This window comes from Myxine glutinosa, chromosome 1, assembly GCF_964187855.1.
Source record: "Myxine glutinosa chromosome 1, kmMyxGlut1.1, whole genome shotgun sequence".
Lineage (NCBI taxonomy): Eukaryota > Metazoa > Chordata > Myxini > Myxiniformes > Myxinidae > Myxine > Myxine glutinosa.
In genome coordinates, this window is record NC_136261.1 from 377,078,565 (window position 1) to 377,102,275 (window position 23,711).

A 23,711-nucleotide genomic window follows, 5' to 3' on the forward strand; every position below is an offset into this window, starting at 1 on the left:
AACAGAATGGCCACTCAAGAGAATCAAATGGAAGGGATGAAAAAGGGGTAAGAGGGGTTAGAAAACAGTATGGAAGGCAAATTGAGGGACATGAGGGACCAAGCAGAAAGGGAAGTTAAACAAATGGGGCAGCAGATAGAGGGGGTCAGAATGGGGGTAGAAACTAAATTGGATGCTCACAGGGAGGAAATGGAGCAGATGAGGGTGGCATCTGGGCAGGAGATGCAAGTGATGGGAGAAGAGATCAGAAGAGGTGTGAGTGAGGAGGTCGGAGGAGTGCGCGAGGAGGTGAGGCACTGTAAGGAGCGCATGGAGAAGGAGGTGAGAAAGGGGACTGTAAAATTGCAAGGTGGTATAGAGGAGTTGACGCTGGGAGTGGAACAGCTGACGGAGGGACAAAAAGAACTAACGGAGCAGGTTCAAAGGAACACTGCGGTATTAGGAGGGTTAAAAGCGACACAAAACGACCTAAAAAATGACTTGATAGCGACACAGAGGCAATGTCAGATGGTACGTGAGGGACTGACAACGAGGTTGGACAAGGTGACAGAGGTAATGGAGACGAAGGACCGGCAGGTGAGGACGCACATAGAAACGGTCAAGGTGGCCTTAGAGGAAGAGCTTGAGGAGACGCACCGGGAAATAAAAGAGGTGAAGCAGAAATTAGAAGAAGTGGAAGAAGGGGTAAGCGAAATTAAGAAGCGACGGAGAGGGGATAAGAAAGAGATCAAAGAAGAAGTAAAAGAATTGGTCCAAAGTCTGTGTTCGGATCGTGATGATGTGCTCATTAACTGGATGAGGGATTCGCAGGTGATGGAGGAGAAGCGAAGAGAAAGAGGACCCGGTGTAAGTGGTGACCAATATGGTCGTGCGTATGATGCGCCAGGTGATTTAATAAGCTTGGGGGTCGAGATGGACCCGGGTGTTCGTGAGAGGCCGTTGGTGAAGTGTGCAACAGGTCTGGTGTGCGAAAAAGGAGGTGTGCGAGAAAGTCCGACTCTGGGGTGCATGGGGAACGAGTGCGCTGTCAAAAGTAAGGAAGAGTGTACACCTGTGGTGAGTGTTACAGAGGGTGTAACGGGATAGTGTGCGCGAGAAAGGTGTGTAACGGACGGGTGCATGAGGAAAGAGTGCGCTGTCAAGAGTAAGGGTGAGTGCGCTGTCAAGAGTGGAGGTGAGAGTAGTAAGAGTGACACGGAGCGTGAGTTGGTTGTGACAGGTGAGAAAGGAAGCACACCTGGAATGGTAGAGCGTGTGTGGGAATGCACGCTGGAATTGGTAGTGAGGCACGTGGTTGGGTGTGCGAGTGAGAGCACACCTGTGATTGTCACAGAGGAGGTGACCGAGGAGGGGGCGCGAAGAGGTCTGTTGGTGAGGTGTGCGAGCAACGAATGTGTGACAAGGTGTTCGGTGGTCAGGTGTGTGACCAAGTCTGTGAGTGGAATGAGTGTACCTGGGTGTGTAAGAGAAGGTGCAATGACCAAGAGCAGGGAAACGGCTGGATGTATGAGCAAGAAAGGGGTAGCGTATGCGTGTAAGCATGCAGGTGAGGCATCGACGGTAACCGGGTTAGCGGTTAGAGCGACTTATAGCCGAATCGGGCCCTCGGTGCGTGCCGGGCTTCACGTGCCGCGAGAACCAGCGGGGATCCGAGCCACGGCGGGTTCGAAAGGACCGCCGTACGCGATCCACGCTGGGCCTCGCTTTGAACGGCCGCGTCCGTGCTCCACTAGGCGGAGCTGGCAGCCCGATAGGAAGAGTCGTCATGGCGACCACTTTTTGTTGAGGCATTCCGGCAGGTCGAGATCGGGCCATGGGATGGCTCCGTGCCGAGATGGTGCGTGGGACCTCGGCCCGGGTAAACCTCCTTCCCTGCACCGAATGCGGGACGTATCCAGCCGCTGGCACCAAACAACCCGCATTCATGGCTTGGCTGTACGAAGCCGAGCTTTAGAAGTTAATTGGCGCACCGAGAGGCATTAGTAAGTAGACTGTAATGACGAGGATAGTGTTTTGGCCCCGAAATTAGAAGAAAAAAAATTTGATGATTGGTAAAGGATTGGCAGTAATGATTGGCAGATGATGGGTAGTGATTGGCAAATTTTTGATTTGTTGAAATTTGATATGCAAAATTGGTAGTGGGAGATGCCCGATGTGGTGGGATGGCAACTCTGTCATCCCTCACAAAGGGGGGGGGGGGCAAATGCGCTATAGATTATGGGGTGTATGGCAGTGAAAACTAGCCCGGGTGGGTTAGGATATTGTGTGTAGGGATCTAGCGAAGATGACATTAGGTAACGTTAAGGTTAGTTAGCGACAAGGATACCTGTAGAGGGGACGCAGGTAGATTAGAGTGGATGATAATGACGAGGGAGCGCAATAGTTTAAAGGGACGACTGGGAAGCGCAAGTTTCAGAGGGGAGTAGTTAGATGAGATGATGCTGTGTGAGAACTGGACAGGTGTGTGGAGCAGTGTATGAGTAGTGAGTGTTGTGGATCAGCGCGAATGCGCTTGGGGGAGAGAAGGGTGCAGGCGGCACCAAGTATGAGAGCACAGGTGTGCAAGTACAGGTGTGTGGAATACATGGAGCAGAGAATGAGTGGTGTGGAGAGAGTTGGAGTAAGTGGTACGGAGTGGTGTGCATGGTGCGAAGGTGTGGATGGGGGAAGAGTGGACCCCTTTTCACGAGTACCCGGGGAGGGTAGTTTAAAGAATAGTTAGAAGGTATAGGTAAATTGTGGTTGGATATTGGCATTTGTGGTGTGGTTGCAGAATGGTATTGTGGATGGGTGCATTGGTGTGGTGAAATTGGCTGGTCGTGTGGCCTGTTAGTATGAGTGTGAATGGTTGGGCAATCCGCCACTGTTAGATGTCGGCCAGGTGGGGCCGCAGGTGGGCTCTGGGAGCCGTTAGTGTCAGTGGGTGCCTGAGGATCCCGGGTGTGGATCGGGCAGGCCGTGCCAGAGAGGGCACTGAGGGGGTGAGAGTGCGAGAGGGCCTTCCCCAGTTAGTTAGGTTAGGGTGAGGAGCAGGTGAGCTCGGTAGGCAACAACAGTGGTGGAGGTGTGCAGGTGGGCGGACCAGCTAGGAGCGTCACACGACCCAGCCACCGAAATTGTGCGGGGGCACCGAGTGATGAATCGGGGGAGTGAGACCCCAACTTGAGAAGCACCACAGTTTGGTCAATGGGAATTGGTTTTTCGAACCCATAGTGTAAGTTGGCCAATGGATTGGCAGGGAAAGACCCCGGGTAATGTAAAGTTGTCAAAGTCATTTAGGAAATAGTTAGGATTGATGAACCTGTCGCACCATACGCAGCCACTTACCTGAGGTGATGATGATGACTCCACACCTGTGTTCCTTTGTTCTGTGTTGCAGGAACGGAAAATTGCTGTGTGGATTTGTGAGACGCATCACGACGTGGATGAGACATTGGGGTGATTCCATCTCTCCCTCCTTAGGAGGGACTGATGATGAATTGGTGATGGCAAATTTTGATGTTGAGTTGGAGATGGCAAATTTTGATGAGAGTTGGAAATGGCAAATTTGATTGGTTAGGAGGGAGAGAAGACGAATTTGGTTTATGGGAGGAACGGGGAAGACAGTAGGGACGTTTGTTGATGTGTAAAGTAGATGTTTATGGGTAGTGTTGTGTTTTGTGGATACAGTAAGGGGTAAGGGAGGGGCAATGTAGGTTACCTGGTGGGGGGGGGGGCGTACGGTAGGAACGTACCTGTCTCACCTGGTTCCCATGTGCCCCCAGTGTGCATTACCTTATATTGCATGCACTTTTGCGCCCTTACCACCTTACTCACTTGTCTCCTTTTGTCTCCCACCTCCGAGGATCTGGCTTTGGGGCAGAGAGAGAGGAGAGAGAGGTGCTGGCTCCGCAGTTGTGGGCCTGTACTTCCGCTGCTTGCTGCCTGGATCGATACACCATATGGACCGCAATTTTTGTGGCCGCCCACCATGGACCGCAGTTCTTTTGCGGGCAAGCACCACCCGTGGATGGACCTCTGGGTCAACGTGGCACCTATGCCATACAGGTGAACCACTTTTAGTTGGCCCCCCTGACGGCCACAATTCAGAAATGGACGCGGTTGGCGCCTTTCTTTATTTCTAAAGAAGCCAGAAGGCCACGTGCACTCCATGAAGGCAAGACCAGCGGCAGAACATCGGCCGGCTGCGACACCACCGGTGACCATGGACACTTGATTGTGCATTTATTATTGAACACTTTATTGGTGCACCGTAGGGCCACAGGGCACTCGTGGGTTGGTGTATCGATGCTGGCATGCGTGCTCTCCCTATGCATAACATCTGCATGTGTTCCTCAAAGAACAGGTCCTGGATCGTAGTGTAAATATCAGTGTAGTCTTGTATAAATGATGCTCCCTACCGGCTGTATGTTTAGTTTGAGGATGCTTTCCGCGATTCGGTTATCCTGTGGGTGTGTTTCTGTTAGGAGAAGGGTGCAACGTCACAGGGGGACATATTTACTCATTTGTGAACATCTGTAAAACTGTCGCACTCAGGGTTGAGTTAATAGTAGAGGGAACTACATCTGAGTGCCACACTAACGTAGGTAAAAATTTATCGGGTCGAGACGCCCCGAGGTAGAGAAAGGTGCAATGTTGCGGATATGGGATTTGCATCCATCCATATCCGCTTGTAAATATTCCCCTATTTCCTCAATACTTCCCAACTATCCCCAATCCCCCATTCCCTAGTCCCATTTTCTGTAAACAACACTCTGTAGACCCGACCTCCCCCTATTTCCCCCATTAAATGTCGCACCCAGGTTCACCGCATCTCATGTAAGACAACTATAGGACATCTTGCTAGTTATTCTTAGTCTATGTCAGTTAAGGACTCGTTTCCATTAATTCTGACTCTTCGTTGCACCAGAATGTGATGGTATGGCACCGTTAGGAAGTTTAGGACCTCCCAATACCTCCCCGCAGCTCTTCCTCATGGTTCAGCAACAACAACAACAACAACAACAACAACAACAACAGCAACGGCGGCGGCGCGGGGAGTGCGCGTCCTCACTCCGGCTTGGTTGGTAGAGGGTGTTGGGAGGGCACCAGGCCTTTCCAACGAGCCGCCATCGAACATGTGCTCGACGGGGTTACCAACCAGGGGCTCCCTGTCAGCTCCTCGTCAAGGGCGGAGCCCGGTAACCCCCGCACCCAATAGAAGCGGCGGACCGGTCCCATCTGGGGCGGAGCCAACCAGCCGAGGGCGTGTGACTCCCCGCTGAGCATGCGCAGCCGAGGGGGAGGTGACGTCAGATGCGCGCTGAGCTTGGAGAAAGAAAGACGCCACCTCCGAGTGCTGTGAGGCCTCCCTGCATCTTTTGGACCGTGCTTGATCCTGTCCCCGAGCCAAGGTGCACCTTGTGCTATCGAACTACCTGTCCTTCCTGCCATCAATCCCTGTGTAAGTCAGCCTTGTCCCGTTTGTCTGTGGTCTGTCTGGGAAAAAAATAAGATTGTATTTAAGTGCCCATCTCTTCTGTGTCTTTTACCTCACTCTACCTTGTAATCTACCCCTTTTTTCCACCACTAATTATATCCTCCTCCGGAGGTCTTGAGAACTGTACCCCTTGCGTCGTTTCATCTATCCCAGTCGTTGTGTCCTTTCCATCATTGATTTAGCGTTGCGCGATTTGGCCAACGTTCGAGTGGAATCGGGTGAGTTGGGGAAGAATCGGGGGGAACTGTTAGGTCGCGGTGGACCATCCGCTCGGCCCATCATAACATCTAACCGCGATCCGTAACAATATATATATATATATATTGCTACGGTTTTGAGATTTGTACATATGACATCATTAAAGGTTAAAGGTTTGCCCCCCCATAGTTAGTCCACGAGCAACACGTAGGCCCACTTAGAGTATTAGTTATGTCATAGTATGTGTGAGTATAGGCCATTTCCCTAGTAATATCTGCGTTGTGTAAAGCCATGAGTTTAGGTCCCTTCATTTTTGCGCCACCCTCCAATTCCATCTAAGGGCATAATTGATCCCGCGCCCCAATTGGCTGATCCCTCATTCTGTTATGCTTTGGGCTACCCGCAGCAGTTGTTACGCTTTGGCTGCCAGCAGTATTCGCTGCCCTTTGTTCGCTCGCTAGTCAAGTGACACGAGGTAGGCCTGAGAAGAGGGAGGAGTGCGGGGTCGGAGTGGGGCGACGCAAGGCAGCACGTCAGAGGCGATGACGGTGAAGGAATCGCGCTTTGGCAAGAGGACTTTCACGGCGAGTGCATTGAGAGCCCTTGATTATATTGCCGTTTTGAGGCTTGGAACGGTATTCGTTTATTATGTACGTGGCTACAGCCAAGCCAGCCGACAGCGAATATTCCAGCCACGTGGATAAAACGCGGTAATAGCCTGCGAGTGATTAACCGCCAGAGCCCTCCCCTACCGTTCACCCCGCAAGTAGCCCAGTGCGTTCCAACGGCACCATACGAACTCCTCCCTGCTATTGGAATCCATCTTCAAGGTATGAGCTGGGGACCGGAGAGAGAGAGAGCTGCACGGAGGCCATCCCTGGACGCGCTGGTGACCATCAACCTGTTCATCTGCAATCCCCGTGTGAGTGTCTGTGTGTGAGACGGGCCCGTTTGTCTGGGGTATTAAGTTAAGACTGTTATTAAGGCCGTACTGTGTCTTCTTCTTCTCATCATTGTACATAGTGTGAATAAATTCTGTTCTTCCTTTCTTCCCAATTCGACCGCTTCTGTGATTTCTCCTTTGGGTAAGCGTGACACGAATAAGAACCGCTTGGATCGGGGTCTAATAATTGCTAACGGCTCGGATCACGGGTTCGCTACCGCTCGGCGTATCCACCAACACCCGTGATTCGGGCGAGGCTTAACTCCTCGTTTCAGGGCAGCGCTAGTACATAGGTAATAGCGAATCTGGTCCTACAACCCTATTTAGCGCTGTCCGGAAAGGACGTCATAGGCCTCGGGTCGTGCCTGGTCAGTCAAAGACAAGGGGACTAATCCCCCCTTGGTAAGGGGAGAAGGCCGGCGCTGAGATCCTCAACAATATATATATATATATATATATATATATATATATATATATATATATATATATATATACAGTGAAACCTTGACTTACGAGTTTAATTCGTTCTGTGACCGAGCTCGTAACTCAATTTGCTCGTTTCTCAAATTAAATTTCCCCATTAAAATGCATTGAAATGCTATTAATCCGTTCCAGCCCGCCAAAAAGCACACCAATTTTTTTTTAAATATACAGTATATATAAAAATATCTCGCGCTTTATATTTCACCTGTATGCAGCATACAAGTTGGCAGGATGGCCTGGACTGGAGGTACGCACACTTGACTCTAAACTGTCCAGCCTGGGTTTGAATCCCGACCCAGCTATAACCTGTCATGGGTGAATCACAGGCAGGGTGATTCATCAATGTGTGTACCGCTAAACTGGGCGCCCTGTTTGCGTCCCATTAGTTGTTGGCTGTTAAGGATCTCACCGTGTCTTCCACAAAGAGAAGGCGAGCTATCGCCGGCACTCTGAACAAGTTGTGGCCTGGCATGCTCTTCTCCTCTGCCGTTATATACGTCCTCCTCGGCATCTTTTTCCAGAAGAGCCCTGTCTCGTCACAGTTGAAGATTTGCTGGGGGATGTATCGTTCGGCTTCTATCAGTTCGGCAAAAGTTATAATAAAATCTTCAGCTGCCTTCACATCCGAGCTTGCTGCCTCATCATGCCTGACGACGGAGTGAATGCCGGTCGTCTTCTTAACATTATCAAACCATCCCCGACTGGCTTTGAATGACTTCCGATGCCTTGTCCGTTGATGTTCCCGCCGCCTGCTGCACCAAATCCCCGTAAATGTCTCGGGCCTTCTCACACATGATGCTCTCGGTCACGGTATCTCCTGTGAGCTGCTTCTCCGTCAACCACACAAACAACAACTTCTCCATCTCTTCATGGATAGAGGTCCGGAGCTTTGAAATAATCTTAACGCCCTTGGCTGGCGTTATAGCCTTTATCGACTCCTTCTGCTTCAAAATCGTACATATCGTAGAAGTACTACGATCGTACTGCCTCACCAAGTCGACAACACGCACACCTCGCTCATGTTTTTCGACGATTGCGTGTTTTATATCCAAGCACATCGTCCTCTTCTTCTTCTCAGCACTGCCCTTGGCACTCAATTTCTTAGGACCCATGGTTAAAACTAAGAAATTTTCCAAAATAACCAAAATGCGAAAACAAAGCAGCAGCGATACAGCAGAGATGCTTGCACGGCAAGATAACCACGTGACCGGAACCCACCTGGTGGCGGGTGGCGTAAGCTCAAAAATAACCAAAATGCGAAAACAAAGCAGCAGCTATATACGGCAGAGATGCCTGCACGGCAAGATAACCACGTGACCGGAACCCACTTGGTGGCGGGTGGCGTAAGCTCGTAACTCAGATCTCGGCTCGCATCTCAAAGCAATAAACCGCCTGAGCGACGGCTCGTATCTCGGAAAACTCGTAAGTTGGTGCACTCGTAAGTCAAGGTTTCACTGTATATGTATATATATATATATATATATATATATATATATATATATATATATATATATATATATATATATATATATATATATCGGCTTCCAGCTTTTGATTGACTAGGGCATGCCCGTACGTGGGTGCAATGCCCGTACGTGGGTACGTGGGTACGTGGGTGCGAGTACGGTGACAATCCCCCCCCCCTCTATTTACATGAAATGGTTTGGTCCATGAAATTTTTTGGTCCATTCGCAACGCCAAAGCGAACGGCGAACGCTTTACATGAAATGGTTTGGTCCATGAAATGTTTTGGTCCATTCGCAACGCCAAAGCGAACGGCGAACGGCTTGCGAGTACAGTGACAATCCCCCCCCTCTATTTACATGAAATGGTTTTAATTAGTTTTAAAACATAGTTTAACGCCAACATAGCGGCAACATAGTTTGCCAACGTGAAATAAATGAATACGCTCTCAAATGTGCCGTCCGAGGCAGAGTGTGTTCGCCACGTTCGGCACACGCGATAACTCGCTGCTCTCTGATTGGTTGAATCGTTTTTTGGACATAGCTCGGTAAGTACTTGTCCGATTAATATGAAACCTTGAAAAGGCACATCCTCGGGTCCCCAGCAATATACCTGGCAAGTTTAAAGTATATCGGACCCGTGGTTGTCGAGAAACAGCGGTCACAGACAAACATACACACATACACACATACACACATACAGAGATTACTGGAATTATAGATAGATGAAGCAATGCAGTGACCCAGTATGCAAATTCTTAAAATTTCAGGTCAATTGAATGGAAATTGACGATTTTATGTGGCACTGACCTTTTGCCTTTTCACCAAATTATTAATTTGTCTTCTACATGTTCTCAAAATAAAGTTATGTTGAAAGCTTGATGACAAAGCTCAAATGGTACAAAAAAAATGAGGAGACAGACACAGACAGACAAACCTCATGAATGAGCAAGGACATGGATACACCCTGACGTACACACACAAGATTGCATCAAATAAGCTGGCAATTAATCTCTCGTCACACCATCTCATGTGGACTCACGGCTTAGACCAGCCGATGGCGGTTCCAAAACCCGGATCCTGGTGACAAAGGGAAGGAAAGGAAGGAGCTGCAGTGGGGAGAGGTCTGGTGATGTGAGTGGGACGAAGAGAGTTATTTAAGGAGCACAGATGAAGCTCGATACGAGGTGCATGTAGATTGCAGACCCACGACCTCCACCCCCCCTCACCCCTCAATGCCTCTCTCCTCCCACCCAGAGTTGACACTCTGAGGCAGTTCAAAAAAGTAACATCAATGGCACATAAATCCTGAAATAAAAATAAAATCAAAGAGACAACAGTGAAGGCCAGAAGACAAGCAGAAGAAATCAGGAGGATGAGGATGGGAGCAATGCGCTCACCAGGGATGGACAGAGGATAGGTGGAAAAGAGGTCACAATGGTGTGGGGAGGGACTGCGCAATGAAGAAATGGTTTGGAATGATGAGCGCCACTGCAGACCCAGCGACGAAGTCGTGGTGAAACAGAGGTGGAGGACACCAAGAACCCCTCTAATGGGGAGGGGAAACGGATCGAACTTACAATTGTGGACCGAGTGAAAACACTAACACAATTGAATGGGATGAAAATTAGAACAGCGGATGATAACACACAGAAGGACAAAAGGAACAGGGAGGTGAAGGAGAGAAGGAGTATAAGGATGATGAGGAAAAGTAAAGACTGGAATAAGAGCTGGCAAACAAAATAGTGGAGATGAGCTTGCACCATTTGGAGAAAGACCACAACGAAACGAGAAAACAACCAACTGACAAAAATGCTGTTTGGGCGACACCCAAATAAATAACAAGGAATGTGGAGTAATCCACTAACCCATCCGCAAAAGTCTCAATATTCCAGTTCCATAAAACACATGTAAATGTGATCCAAAAGCAATCACTGAAAACAATGAAGTAATACCTGGCTCAGGTACAACCGACTTATCCCATCAAGCATTGAAAACAAAGAATTGTGATCTGATATCATACTTGGGTACAAAAAAAAAGAAAAGAAGGCACTGCTATTTGAGGGGTCAGGACCCAGCCAAATTGGCCTCAACAGCACAGGACTCAAGAAAATGATGAAATACCAAGATCACAAAAAATGAAGGGAAAAGACGAAGAGCACTGAAATTGTACCAGTGATTATTGGAGCAATGGAAATGACAAAAAAGAACCATACAGAGATCTTTAAAACGATCCCTGGGAATATTACAACAAACAAACTGCAGTTGGAAGCTGTTTGGGGCTTAGTGACGATCCTCAAAAGAACCCTCCGAACAAAACTTTGAGAACAAGAAAACTTCACAACTTGGTCTGTGAAACTTCGTTTTAGTTTCCTGAAGGGTGGAAAACTGGATTATCATGATATATGGGTATTATATTGTTGTGTAACTTCCCTTGGTTAATACCGGGAAAGTCACGGATAGCCAATAGCGAGCTATAACTCGGAGGCAATGATGTTCAAGTAGCGAATTTTATATATTTGAGCGGAGAAAGAAAGAGGAGGGGAGTAGGCTGAAGAGCTTCCCTTCACGGATCCCACCACAGTCCTCAAACCTGCGGAAAATAAACTCACATGAAAACACGGATTTAAAATGTACAAAAACAAGCGTTATGCCTAGGTCCCCCATTGGTGAAGTGATGCGAGTTGACAAAGTGGAAGACGCAAGGCGGCCATCTTGGAATTTGACGTGGCAACCCAATTTTAAATAGCGTTCTCCCTTATGCGTAGATACACCCACACCAGATTAGAAGTTAGTAGTTCGTTTATTTTTCAAGATATTTCGCTCACAAGGTTGACATATATATGGTGGCGGCCATCTTGGATTTTGACGTGGCGACCCAATTTTCAATAGCGTTCTTCCTTACGCCTAGATACACCCACACACCAGATTAGAAGTTGGTACTTCGCTTATTTTTCAAGATATTCCGCTCACAAGGTTCAGACATACATGGCGGCGGCCATCTTGGATTTTGACGTGGCGACCCAATTTGCAATAGGGTTCATCCTTACGCCTAGATACACCCACACACCAGATTAGAAGTTGGTACTTCGCTTATTTTTCAAGATATTCCTCTCACAAGGTTCAGACATACATGGCGTCAGACATACATGGTGGCGGCCATCTTGGATTTTGACGTGGGTTGCACCCACACACCAAATTCGAATGCCGTCCTTCGCTTACGTACGCACGCACGCACGGAAGGACGGACACACGGACGGAGGGGAAACCATTGTCCCCCTTTCGCTCCACGGTGCGACGGGGGACAATAAACAGGTTTATTAAAACGGAATGCCGGAAACAAGAAACGCAACGGTAAATCAAATTCTGAAATGTAGCGCTCCCACACCAGACTTATAACACAGACGAAGGGAAAGGATAAACTGGATAAAATAAATTATGTGTGTTTTATCATGGCACTTAGCTCAAATTCGTGCCTCGTCGGCAATCGTCCAGGCCCCAGCGCGCAGTCTTGACGCGGTTCCGGTGTTGGCGGGAAACCGCTCGTCATTTGGTGCACGCGCATAAAGTCAAGCCCCCGTTCTCCTTGCACGCAAATGGACGGTTTCAGTCGAGTGTCGAAGACCAGGGGTGAGCGAGAGGCAGGGATTTCGAGGGACAAGAGGAAAATGCGAGAGGCAGGGATTTCGAGGGACAAGAGGAAAATGCGAGAGGCAAGGAAGGGCAAAATGCAAGAGTCCAGAGCCAATGAGCAAGGGTGGAGGGCAAGAGGAAGAGAGAGAAAATGTCGGTCCTCAAGTTCTTTTAACGTCAGCTCGTGACGTCACCGGCGCTTTTCCTCCAATCAACGCAGTCCAACACAACCTTGTCCAGTTCTCCACCAATCAGTGTGCAGTCCGCCTCCGACGTCAGCGGTGGTCTTTTCTAATCAGCGTGCTACTTGCTGCTCCTCCTTCTTTCTCCAATCGGTGAGTCCTTCTTGCTCCGCCCTGGCCAATCAGCGAGTCCCTTCTTACCCCGGCCTTCCTGTTGGTCAACTCTCGCCCAATCACTCCCTCCTGGGCGTTGCTCTCGGCCTGCTCGAGCGATGTGTGCTTGCCAGGTGGGATTGTTAACCCTGGTACTTGATGCCTGGCTTCCGGTTAGGTTTTAATTGTAATTTATGTTGTAATGGCCATTCTCACGAGTGTCGACGGTGCGGTGCCAAACGAGACAAAGGATAAATCACATAGGGTAAGACTTACAACAGGCATTTTAAGGCCATTTTCCCTGCTGGAGCAGGTGTTAGCCTTGCGGTCCCCTTGACAATCTTCTCCATTTTGCCCTATATTCTTCATCTCCCCTTGTTGACCACCTTGCCCGCATTTCTTCTTCCACCACCTTTAGCCAAGTCTTTCTCGGTCTTCCCCGTCCTCTACTACCTTCTACATTCATTTCCATCACTCTTCTCAACCAGTCACTTTCATCCTTCTTCAACACATGACCAAACCATCTCAACCTGTTTCTCTTCAGAGCATCCATCACAGGCTCCATTCCCATCATCTTTTGCAATTCATAATTTGTCTTCCTCTCTCTCAACGACACTCCACACATCCACCGAACCATTCGCATTTCCACCCTTTCCAGCCTTCGTTGCTGCTCTACGTTCATTACCCATGTCTCACTCCCATAAATCATAACACTTCTCACACATGCAGCATACACCTTTCCCTTCAGCTTCAACGACAATCCCCTCCTCATTAGCACGCCACTCAGTTCCCGAAACTTCTTCCATGCACATCTCACTCTTGCAACCGTTGCAGAGTCTGATCCACCTTCTCCATCCAGCATGTCTCCAAGGCAGCAAAATGTTTTCACACCTTCCAGCTTCACCCCATCTCCAAGATCCAACTCAACATTTCCTCCATCTGCAGCTCACTCTGTGCACACCTTACACTTGAATGTAGCTGCCACACTGGTTAATGACCCTCTCAAACCACTACATTTTTGATGAACCCACTCAGCGCACATTGTACATTGAATGGAATTCACTCCGACACCCTTCCTGCACACAGCACATGGCCACTTCCCAGTTCTTTCCACCTCACCACATGCTTTACCACTTGCCATCACCTTCGTCTTTCCAATATTCACGTTCAGACCTTTTGTCTCTATACATTCCTTCCACTTGTTCATCTTCTCCTTCAGTCCATCCATACATTCTGCAATCAACACCAGATCATCTGCATACAACAACTCCCACGGTAAACCCTCCTTTACGTTCCGAGCCAGCACCTCCATCACAGCTACAAATAGTAGTGGACTTAGTCCCGACCCCTGATGCACTCCCACCTTCACCTCAAACTCACCACTGTTCCCGTCCTTCGTCCTTACAGCTGTGCACGCTCTTTCGTACATTGCCATCAATACTCTGATCAACCATTCCTCCACTCCTCACTTCCTCAATGCCCATGTCACTACTTCACGTGGAACCCTATCGAATGCTTTCTCTAGATCCTTGGTTCTTAACCTGGGTTCGACCGAACTCCAGGGGTTCAGTGAGCCAGTCTCAGTTGTTCGGCGGAGGTCCTCCGAAACACATTGCAATTTTTTTTTTTTTTTTTAAAGTTTTGTATCAATTTTGAATCCATGTGTAATTACGCTTATTATTAATATTATTATTATTTTGCTATGTATGTTACGAACGAATGGAAATGTTATTTGCAATTGTATTCCCATCCCATTCATGGTTTCTCTGGTCTGTGTTTAAGATAAGTTGTTTCACACTGACTAGTAAGTTGAATCAATGAGCAACTTGCTAATTATTCTGTTGATGGTGCTTACTTGCTTACTTACTTACTGGATTTTGGACTTTGCAGGTGTTCGGAAATTCCAGTGAATAGCCTAGATTAGCTTGCCGTGTGCCGTGCATCATTACTTTGGAGTTACTGATTAATTGAAAAATAAGTTGGAAATGTTTGTGGATATGAAGGGCAGGTTCAGAGTTATATTAAAGTCAAAAGTGGATGGTGATTATAAAATATGATTGAATTACTCAGAAAATTAGGTTGAGTTGATATAACTCCTTTGGTCACAATTCAAAACTAACAATTCACAGTTTTCTATGTAATATTATAATGGGATTTGAGGTGATATAGAGTTGAGTAGATAATAAATCCCGTCATCGTAACTATAAGTTATGTTTTCTTTGTTAAAATTTCTCAGTTTTCAGAGGGGTACTGATTATATTTAAGCATGTTCCTTTTTTATTTTTTGTCATATAATTATTTGCCCGTACTCAATGAAGATCAGTTTGTTACTTTTTTTTTTTTTTTGCAGTATGTCGAGCAAAAAAAGGAAGTTGTCGGAAGATTATGTGCGGTATGGGTTCACGTGTTTGATGGAACGGGACGGAAGTCAGCGTCCTCAATGCATGCTTTGCAATGTCAAGTTGAGCAACTCCAGCCGAGCACCAGTAAAACTACGGGAACACTTCAAAAAACTGCACGGCAAGGGGCAGTACAAAGACGCAACACTGGATGAATTCAAAATGAAGAGAGTCCGATTCGACGCAAGTGTTACCTTGCCCACTCTCGGCTTCGTTCCATTTGACAAACCGATCCTCACCGCGTCGTATGAAGTTGCATACCTGATCGCAAAGTAGGGCAAACCGCACACAGTTGGCGAGACACTCATCAAACCGGCCGCGGTGAAGATGGCCAACATCATGCTGAGAAAAGCTGCTGAAAACAAGTTGTCTCTCGTGCCACTCTCAAATGACACAATCAGATGCAGAATCGACGACATGAGCGACGACATCCTCGCCCAGGTAGTTGTAGATTTAGTCGCGAGCCCGACGAAATTTAGCCTTCAACTCGACGAGACCACCGACGTTTCAAATTTGAGCCAGCTCATCTTATTTGTGCGTTATGTCAAAGGAGATGAGATCAAGGAAGACTTTCTGTTCTGCAAGCCTCTCATAATGACGACGAAGGCAGCTGACGTGAAGAAGCTTGTGGACGACTTCTTCAGAAGCAACGGCCTCTTGTGGAACATGGTGTCTGCAGTTTGCTCGGACGGAGCTCCAGCCATGCTGGGATGCAACTCCGGTTTTGGACTGCTGGTGAAGGCCGATGCACCACATCATCGTCACGCACTGCGTCCTACACAGACACGCGCTGGCATCAAAAACCCTACCTCCAAAATTGGCCAATGTTCTGAAAATCGTCGTTGAAACTGTGAATTACGTGCGAAGCCGTGCTCTGAATCATCGCATCTTCAAAGAGCAGTGCATCGAAATTGGCTCTGAATTTGAAGTCCTTCTCTACCACTGTAACGTTCGATGGTTATCACGAGGGAAGGTAGTGAGCCGTGTTTTTGCCTTGCGTGTAGAATTAGCCCTGTTTTTGCGATAAAACCAGCATTGCCATGCAACGCACTTCCAAGAGTCAGAGTTCATCCTCGCTTTGGCGTACTTGGCTGACATCTTCGACGCACTCAATCATCCCAATTGCCAGATGCATGGTGGTGGAGTGAATGTCATCGAATCTGAAGAAAAGCTGAGCGCTTTCCGAAAGAAGTTACCGTTGTGGAGGCGGCGAACAGAGAACGACAACTTCGCGAACTTTTCGCTACTGGACGAGTGCGTGAGCGGGATCGAAGATGAGTCTGAAGTTGGAGGCACTGCTGTACCGGGGGAGCTGAAGCAAGCAATTGCCACGCACTTGGATGAGCTGGGAAAGTCATTTGACGGCTACTTCCCCGACCAAGAGCAATACCCAGCATGGGCACGGCAGCCTTTTACTTTCGAAGTTGCAACGGCAGATTTTTTTTTTTTTTTTTTTTTGTCAACAACAACATTTTGTCAACAAGATGTCAACAACCAATACCTTGACGACCTCATCGAACTTCAGCAGAGCCAGACTCAACAACGCTCTCCACGTTTTGGTGCCACCAAATGGCAGGGTATCCTCACATCGATAAAATTGCCCTTGAGATCCTCACACCGTTCATTACAACGTATCTCTGCGAGCACGCGTTTTCGAAACTGGTGGACATTAAAACAAAGAAAAGGAGCAGGCTTGCATGCGAAAATGATTTGAGGGTGGCCCTTTCCCAAACAAAACCACGCATTTCCCAGAACGCCTCCCAAAAAGAAGAACAGAAAACGCATTAAGATGCAATTCTTCTTAATTTCTTTGTCAAATTTGAGGGGTTCCGCGAGTGTTCGGTGGGTTTCCTTAGGGTTCGGCGCCTTTAAAAATGTTAAGAACCACTGCTCTCGATCAACAAACCCAAGAAACAACTTCTTCCTCTTCTCCATGTACTTCTCCTGCAACTGCCTTACAATAAAAATCCCGTCTGTCGTTCCTCTTTCGGGCATAAATCCAAACTGCATTTCGTCAATCTTCACGTTCTTCCTTATCCTCCTCTCCAACACCCTTCCCAATACCTTAATTCCATGCTCCAATAACTTTATCGCTCGATACGAGCCACAGTCCAGAGGGTCACCTTTCCCCTTGTATAGAGGGACGAGGGTACTCAGTTACCAATCCATTGGAATGCGGCCTTCTTTCACCACCAGATTACAGATCTCTGCCATTCTCTTCACACCCCAACTTCCTGCTGCCTTCAACATATCTCCAACAACTCCCGTCGGCCCTCCCACTTTTCTACTCTTCATTGCTTTTATAGCTTCCTCAACTTCCTTCTGTTATCTTCTCTGCTGGTCCTAAAACTGGGTTACTCTCTATGTTGCCATCCCATTTATTCTCTGCATTCAACAGCATTTCCATATATCTCTCCAATCTTCCTTTAATTCCATCTGGGTCCACAACGATTTGTCTCACTTCATCCTTCAAGCAACTCACCCCCATCACATAATGCCTCTCTTTCGCTATCTGCTTTGCAATCCTGAATACCGCTCTCTGACCCTCTTCTGAATTCAAGCGTTCTCCGAACATTTTCCTAAATGCCTCCTGCGCCTTTGCTACCTCTTTCTTTGCAGCCTTCTTGGCTGCCTTATAACTTTCATGCTCGGCCTTTTCTGCCCCCGTACCCTTCGCCTTCTGCCACTCCTTGAACATCTTCCTCTTGTCGTCAATCCTCTTTCCAACTTCATCATCCCACCACCATGTTTCCGAGTGCCTCGGTGGTCCATTTGTCCATCCACATACCTCACCAACGGCTCCCACAGACTATCTTTCATTGACATCCAACCACTTTCAAGCTCAACCACATCATCCTCCACCATACTCAGCCTCTCTTTTAATGCCTCCCTCACTGTCACCTCTTTCAACCTCCACACCTTCATTCTCGGTTGGTACTTCACCCGCCGAGCTCTCCTCGCACCTTACAAAGGGTAAGACTTACAAAGGATAATTTACCCTGATGCCCTAATCTAGTTAACATGCCCTGCTCCCTCGTGACGGGGACGAATATACAACTGAATCCGACATTCGGGCTAAGCAGGCCCTCTTTATATTGTTATGAATTTGGGTAGTGATATGTAGAGCAGAATAGATCTGAGTAGGTAACATGCTTCGAGATGCCGCGGTAAGGAACACTACCTGTAATAAGTTCATGTGTAGGCGTTTTGTCGGTTAAGATGTATAATTGTGAATCTACCAAGAGATTCGAGTGATAGGTAGTGTAGGGATTAAGAATAAGCCCCTGTGTGTCCTCACCTGGTTAGCCAAACCTCTGTCCCTTTTGGCACTGCACACCACTTAAACATTAGTTAGGATCCCTTAGTACAACACTAGTAACGCCCTCCCCCCTGACATGACCTAGGAAGAAATTAGGCCAGGGCGCCGCCACACGGCCGCCACCATTTACACCTCCAAGAGGCCTATCCACCTCGCATAGCACGTGCAGTGGGCGTGCGTGCAGTGGGCGTGCCCCTGGGCGAGCCGGCGGAGGCTCTGATTGGTTGGCAGCACGCCAGGGCTGACGTCACGAAGAAGATCGATATTAACGAGGGCCGAGCACCATTTTTTAGAGGGTTTGTTTGAGGTGCGCATGAGTTGAGTGGAGAGTTTGTTTGAGGTGCGCACGAGGAGAGTTGGCATATCCCGAGTGCAGAGAGAGAACCCGAGTTGAGTTGGCAGTTCGCAGTGCGCAGTTCGCAGTTCGACAGTTGAGCCATAGGGAGTTGCTGAACGCCAGTTGCCGAACGCCATTGCGCAGTCGAGTCGATACGAGGACTCGTTTTGAGCAGCCCGGTCGAGTCGTTCAGAGATCCCGACCCGAGTTGGGCAGAGGTGTAGCCCGAGTGGAGCTCGCTGTCCTGCTGTGGGACCTTGTGGCGCTTGGAGCGAGGGACCTCGTGGTGTGCGATCGGGCCTTCGCGTTGCTGTGGTACTTGGAGCGAGGCCTGGTGGCGGCCGAGCAGGGCCGTGTTGGACGGCGGCCAAAGCCAACGACAAAGACCAGATAAGACCGAGTTGCGCGTTCACAATTACATGACGTGTTCTTTTATTTAATTCAGATCCCCTCGTCTTGTATTTGATATCTGGTGTGCGGGATCCTGATTTAGGAATTAGATTTACCGGCGCGTGGTTTTCCTGTCTTGCCTTTTCATTTGAATAAACCCTTGTATTATTTTTGTATATACCTGAACGCAGTTTTCAGGGTGGTTGATTTTAATAGCTAAGGCTGCGGTGGCTCTCGCCGCTTCCCTTCATCCCGCGCGCTTGGGGTAGCTTTTGGTTTTGGAATCCGCCATTGAGTTTTCGCCTCGGGAGTAAAGCCTTCGTGATCGGCATCCGCAACTCTGGTGTTAATCGAAGATGCACGACAATATTACATGGGGTGCTTCTTCTTCTTCACAACAGTCGGAGCATGATACCTACACAAATCTACCTGACTCTACATATCACTACCCCCACAAACATAACAATATGCATTGGGGGCATGAATGAATGATCGTTTTAAGGCCATTTTCCCCACTAGAGTGGGGGTTAGCCTTGCGGGCCCCATGACAATCATGGTTCCCTTTTTGAGGCAATGTTTTTATGGCCGGATGCCCTTCCTGACTCCAACCCTTAGTCGCCTCTTACGATGCGCAGGGAAACGGTGTACCTATTCTAAACCGGGGTATACACCGGGACTAAACCGGGGCATTGGGGGCATGATTATCGACAATTTGGTACCATCTGTGTATATTTTGAGTAAATATTCGTGCCTGGATGTAAAATTTAACAAATTAAGAAATATCGTGAATTGCATACATGACGAGCCACAGGATATGATCACAAATCGTTTGTTTAAACCTTCAGATAATAAAAACTGGGCATTTATAGTCTCCAATTGTTCTCTTGGGAGAAGATATAAAGATAAAAATATGACCGACGCGCGCGCGCACCCACAAGCACACACACACACACACACACACACACACACACACACACACACACACACACACACACACACACACACACACACACACACACACACTCTCTCCTGCTGCCCGGCAGAAGGGCTAAATATAGGATCCACATCCGGATCTTCACCAAAATCTAACCAACACGTCCTCGTCACATGCGCACCCTGTCCACCAAGTTTCATCAGAATCCACCCACAATGTTTTGAGATATCCTGCTCACAGACAAACAGACAGGGGTGAAAACATGACCTCCACACACCTTTGGTGGCAGAGGTAAAAATAAAAATAAAAGGTTACTTCTTCACATGCTGTGTTGTGTTTAAAAAATATGTCACGTACCAGGCTCGGCTGTTAATCCATCATCCTCAAATTGGGCTGTTTCTGCTCTCAGGCCTTGGGACTTGAGCCAGTCCAAGAAATTGTCCATCTCACCGATGACCTGCCAGGGGTACAATGCTTCTGTTAATCACAGAAAAGTTACACATGTTATTTTCTTTACTCAGTTTGGAATGTTTTGCAAGTTGTTATCTTCTCCAATTTGATTACGTATCCAGCAAAACGGTAAACGTATCGAGCTTGATCACCATATTTACACTGACAGTACACATAAGAGACAGACACACTCACCTTTGAGCGATGAAGCATGGTCACAGATAAATGATTTACCAGTACGTTATCCTGATGAGCCCATAATAAGGGCATAAGCCGCATCAGCCACTCTAATTCCATGTATTTGTGACCAAAAATCTCTGTCTTCAAAGAGCTGAGTAGCACATGGATGCTATCCTCGTTTGCAAGTGATGTGTTGGCATAATTTACGCATACGACATCTGCATCATGTTGCGTTCAAGGTCAGAGTTGATCCTCTTGTTTAACACACACGAACATATCAAACCTGTTTTTATTTCCCTCACTGCAATTGTCTCAAACATGCACCAATAAGTCTCCACTTTGGTGGAAGTTAAACTTTTCAGGTTCAACACATAATCCTGTCATCTCAGAAACTAGGTTGGTGCTTTGATGGGAGACGCATGCATGGAAGGCTGAGAGTTGTTCGCTTGGAGCACGGCAGAGACAGACACTGATACAGACCAGTGCGGCAGAGACAGACACTGATACAGACCAGTGCGGCAGAGACAGACACTGATACAGACCTGTGCGGCAGAGAGAGACACTGATACAGACATGTGTGGCAGAGACAGACACTGATACAGACCTGTGTGGCAGAGACAGACACTGATACAGACCTGTGCGGCAGAGACAGACACTGATACAGACCTGTGCGGCAGAGACAGACACTGATACAGACCTGTGCGGCAGAGACAGACACTGATAAAGACCTGTGCGGCAGAGACAGACACTGATACGGACCTGTGCGGCAGAGACAGACACTGATACAGACCAGTGCGGCAGAGACAGACACTGATACAGACCTGTTTGGCAGAGACAGACACTGATACAGACCTGTGCGGCAGAGACAGACACTGATACAGACCGGCGCAGCAGAGACAGACACTGATACAGACAAGTGAGACAGACACTGATACAGACCTGTGCGGCAGAGACAGACAGATACAAACCGGCGTAGCAGAGACAAACACAGACACAGATGGGCGTGGCAGAGACAGATAAAGACATAGACCGGGTGGTACAGACAGACACAAACAGGCACAGCAGAGACAGTGTATGTATGTGTGAGTGTCTGGGTATGTGTGTTTATGTGTATGTGTATTTGTGTGTGTGTGTGTGTGTGTGTGTGTGTGTGTTTATGTGTGTGTTTATGTGTGTGTAGGTGTGTGAGTATGTGTGTTTATGTGTATGTGTGTTTATGTTTGTATGTGTGTTTTTATATGTGTGTGTGTGTGTGTGTGTGTGTGTGTGTGTGTGTGTGTGTGTGTGTGTGTGTGTGTGTGTGTGTGTGTGTGTGTGTGTGTGTGGGTTTATGTTTGTTGTTGTGTGTATATGTGTGTTTCTGTGTTTTTGTGTGTAGGTTTGTTTTTGTGAGTGCAAGTGCATGTGTGTTGATGTGTGTTGATGTGTGTTGATGTGTGTTTATGCATGTGTTTATGTGTGTGTTTATGTGGTAAAATGGGCGTATCTTTTCTGATTCAAAGTAAAAGGTACGTATTTCAATTATCACTCATTTTCGGGGAAATCAAATGGTAAGTATCATATTAAAACTTGACGCGATAGTAGATATGGCAATGACGTCACGTTTGACACATTTTTGCAAAGCTCCAGCAAGCACCTCAACATTTGGCACGACACCACTGGAGCTTATGGATCGAGCAGTGTCTGTAAGTAAGTGAGCGAGTGAGTCGGTAAACACTCGTCATTATCACTAGAACCAAACACACTATTTTGATGAAACTTGGACACAATATTCATATCTGATGCCTTATGAAGGTGAATTAACCTCATCAAAATCTGCGCTCATTCGAGGAGTCAAGACTAAGGGGAGGTAGGGGAGGGGTGGTGGTGGTTGGGGGAGGAGTTTGAAAATAGTTGTTTGCTCTCTTCCCCAAAACTACACACACAATTTCGACGAAACTTGATACAACCTTCATCACCTGTGGTGTACCAAAGTTTGCTCATGGCATATAAAACAAAATCAGGGTCTATGGGGTCTGCAAGGGGTTTGAGTGACTATTGCTCCTGATCCAGGTGAGCTTCGGGACCCGCAGTCCAATTTTTTGCTTTTGCCATGATCTGGAGGAGTGGAAAAAGATACCTGCCTCGACAATGAAGGCCAGGTAGGTTCTAATATGTGGCCTAAACGACTTTTTAAGAGAAGATAGTTCAACTTTAGTTTTGGATGTCGCAGATTGGACCGACATATTTTTTCCGTACCAACATTACAGAGATCCCTCATCTATCCATCATCTACAACCTTCAACACCTCCTCATTTAGAGGTGCCATTGGATATACACAAGTTAATTATAAAAACTTTCTGCCTGGTTTGTAGTTAATCGCAGAATGTCGTTAACCTGGTTAATCACATAACCTGGTTAACCTAGTTAATCGCATAACCTGGTTAACCGCATAACCTGGTTAACCGCATAACCTGGTTAATCGCATAACCTGGTTAATCGCATAACCTGGTTAATCGCATAACCTGGTTAACCTAGTTAATCGCATAACCTGGTTAACCTAGTTAATCGCATAACCTGGTTAACCTAGTTAATCGCATAACCTGGTTAACCTGGTTTGTAGTCTGGTTTTTTTGCCTGGTTTTTTTGTAATTATATAAACTTTCTGCCTGGTTTGTAGTTAAAAGGAAGAATGAGGTTCAGCCATCGTTGGGTGAAGTTTAGTGACGTCATATAAAACAATGCAGTGAATAAAACAAAACGAGTGAAAAACACCTCATTAAATGAACAAACAGACACCTCAGCATACATTGAATAAAAACTCGTTTAACATCTTCATTCGCGTCATCAACGAACAGAAAATTATTTTATCTTTAAATAAACGTTTTGCAGATCTTTCTCAGTATTGATAATAAAATGAGAAGCTCCGAACAAACCTCCCATGCGGCCCGATCCGATGACGTGAACCTTTGTCTCAGGTACAGCACGAGATTTACGAGAAGATAACCCGGAAGTTCTTCATCGTTAATGAAAGTGCATATTACCTCACATCGTTATCTTCCTCTTTGTAATAAGATCCTTTGTGACGTCAGCAATTTGAGTGTCGCCGTCACATTACAATGCGAAAATAAAAAAGAAGATAAAGAAGAAGCAGGACGGCTTCCGGGTTAAAATACAAATTACAGTTTT

At 47.3% G+C, this 23,711-nt stretch overlaps 1 protein-coding gene across 2 annotated transcripts in view; it reads right to left on the minus strand.

Annotated features, from left to right (window-relative positions):
• Positions 1–23,609, minus strand: part of LOC137415402 (uncharacterized) — a 67,219-nt gene extending 43,610 nt beyond the window's left edge. For both annotated transcript variants that reach the window (XM_078770194.1, XM_078770195.1), the window contains exons 1-2: positions 23,459–23,609; positions 20,271–20,370 (exon numbers count right to left, since the gene is read on the minus strand). In XM_078770194.1, coding sequence (XP_078626320.1) covers positions 20,271–20,358 — 88 coding nt within the window. In that variant the 5' untranslated portion in view covers positions 20,359–20,370; positions 23,459–23,609. The remainder of the gene's footprint in view (positions 1–20,270; positions 20,371–23,458) is intronic.
• Between the last annotated feature and the right edge of the window lie 102 nt (positions 23,610–23,711).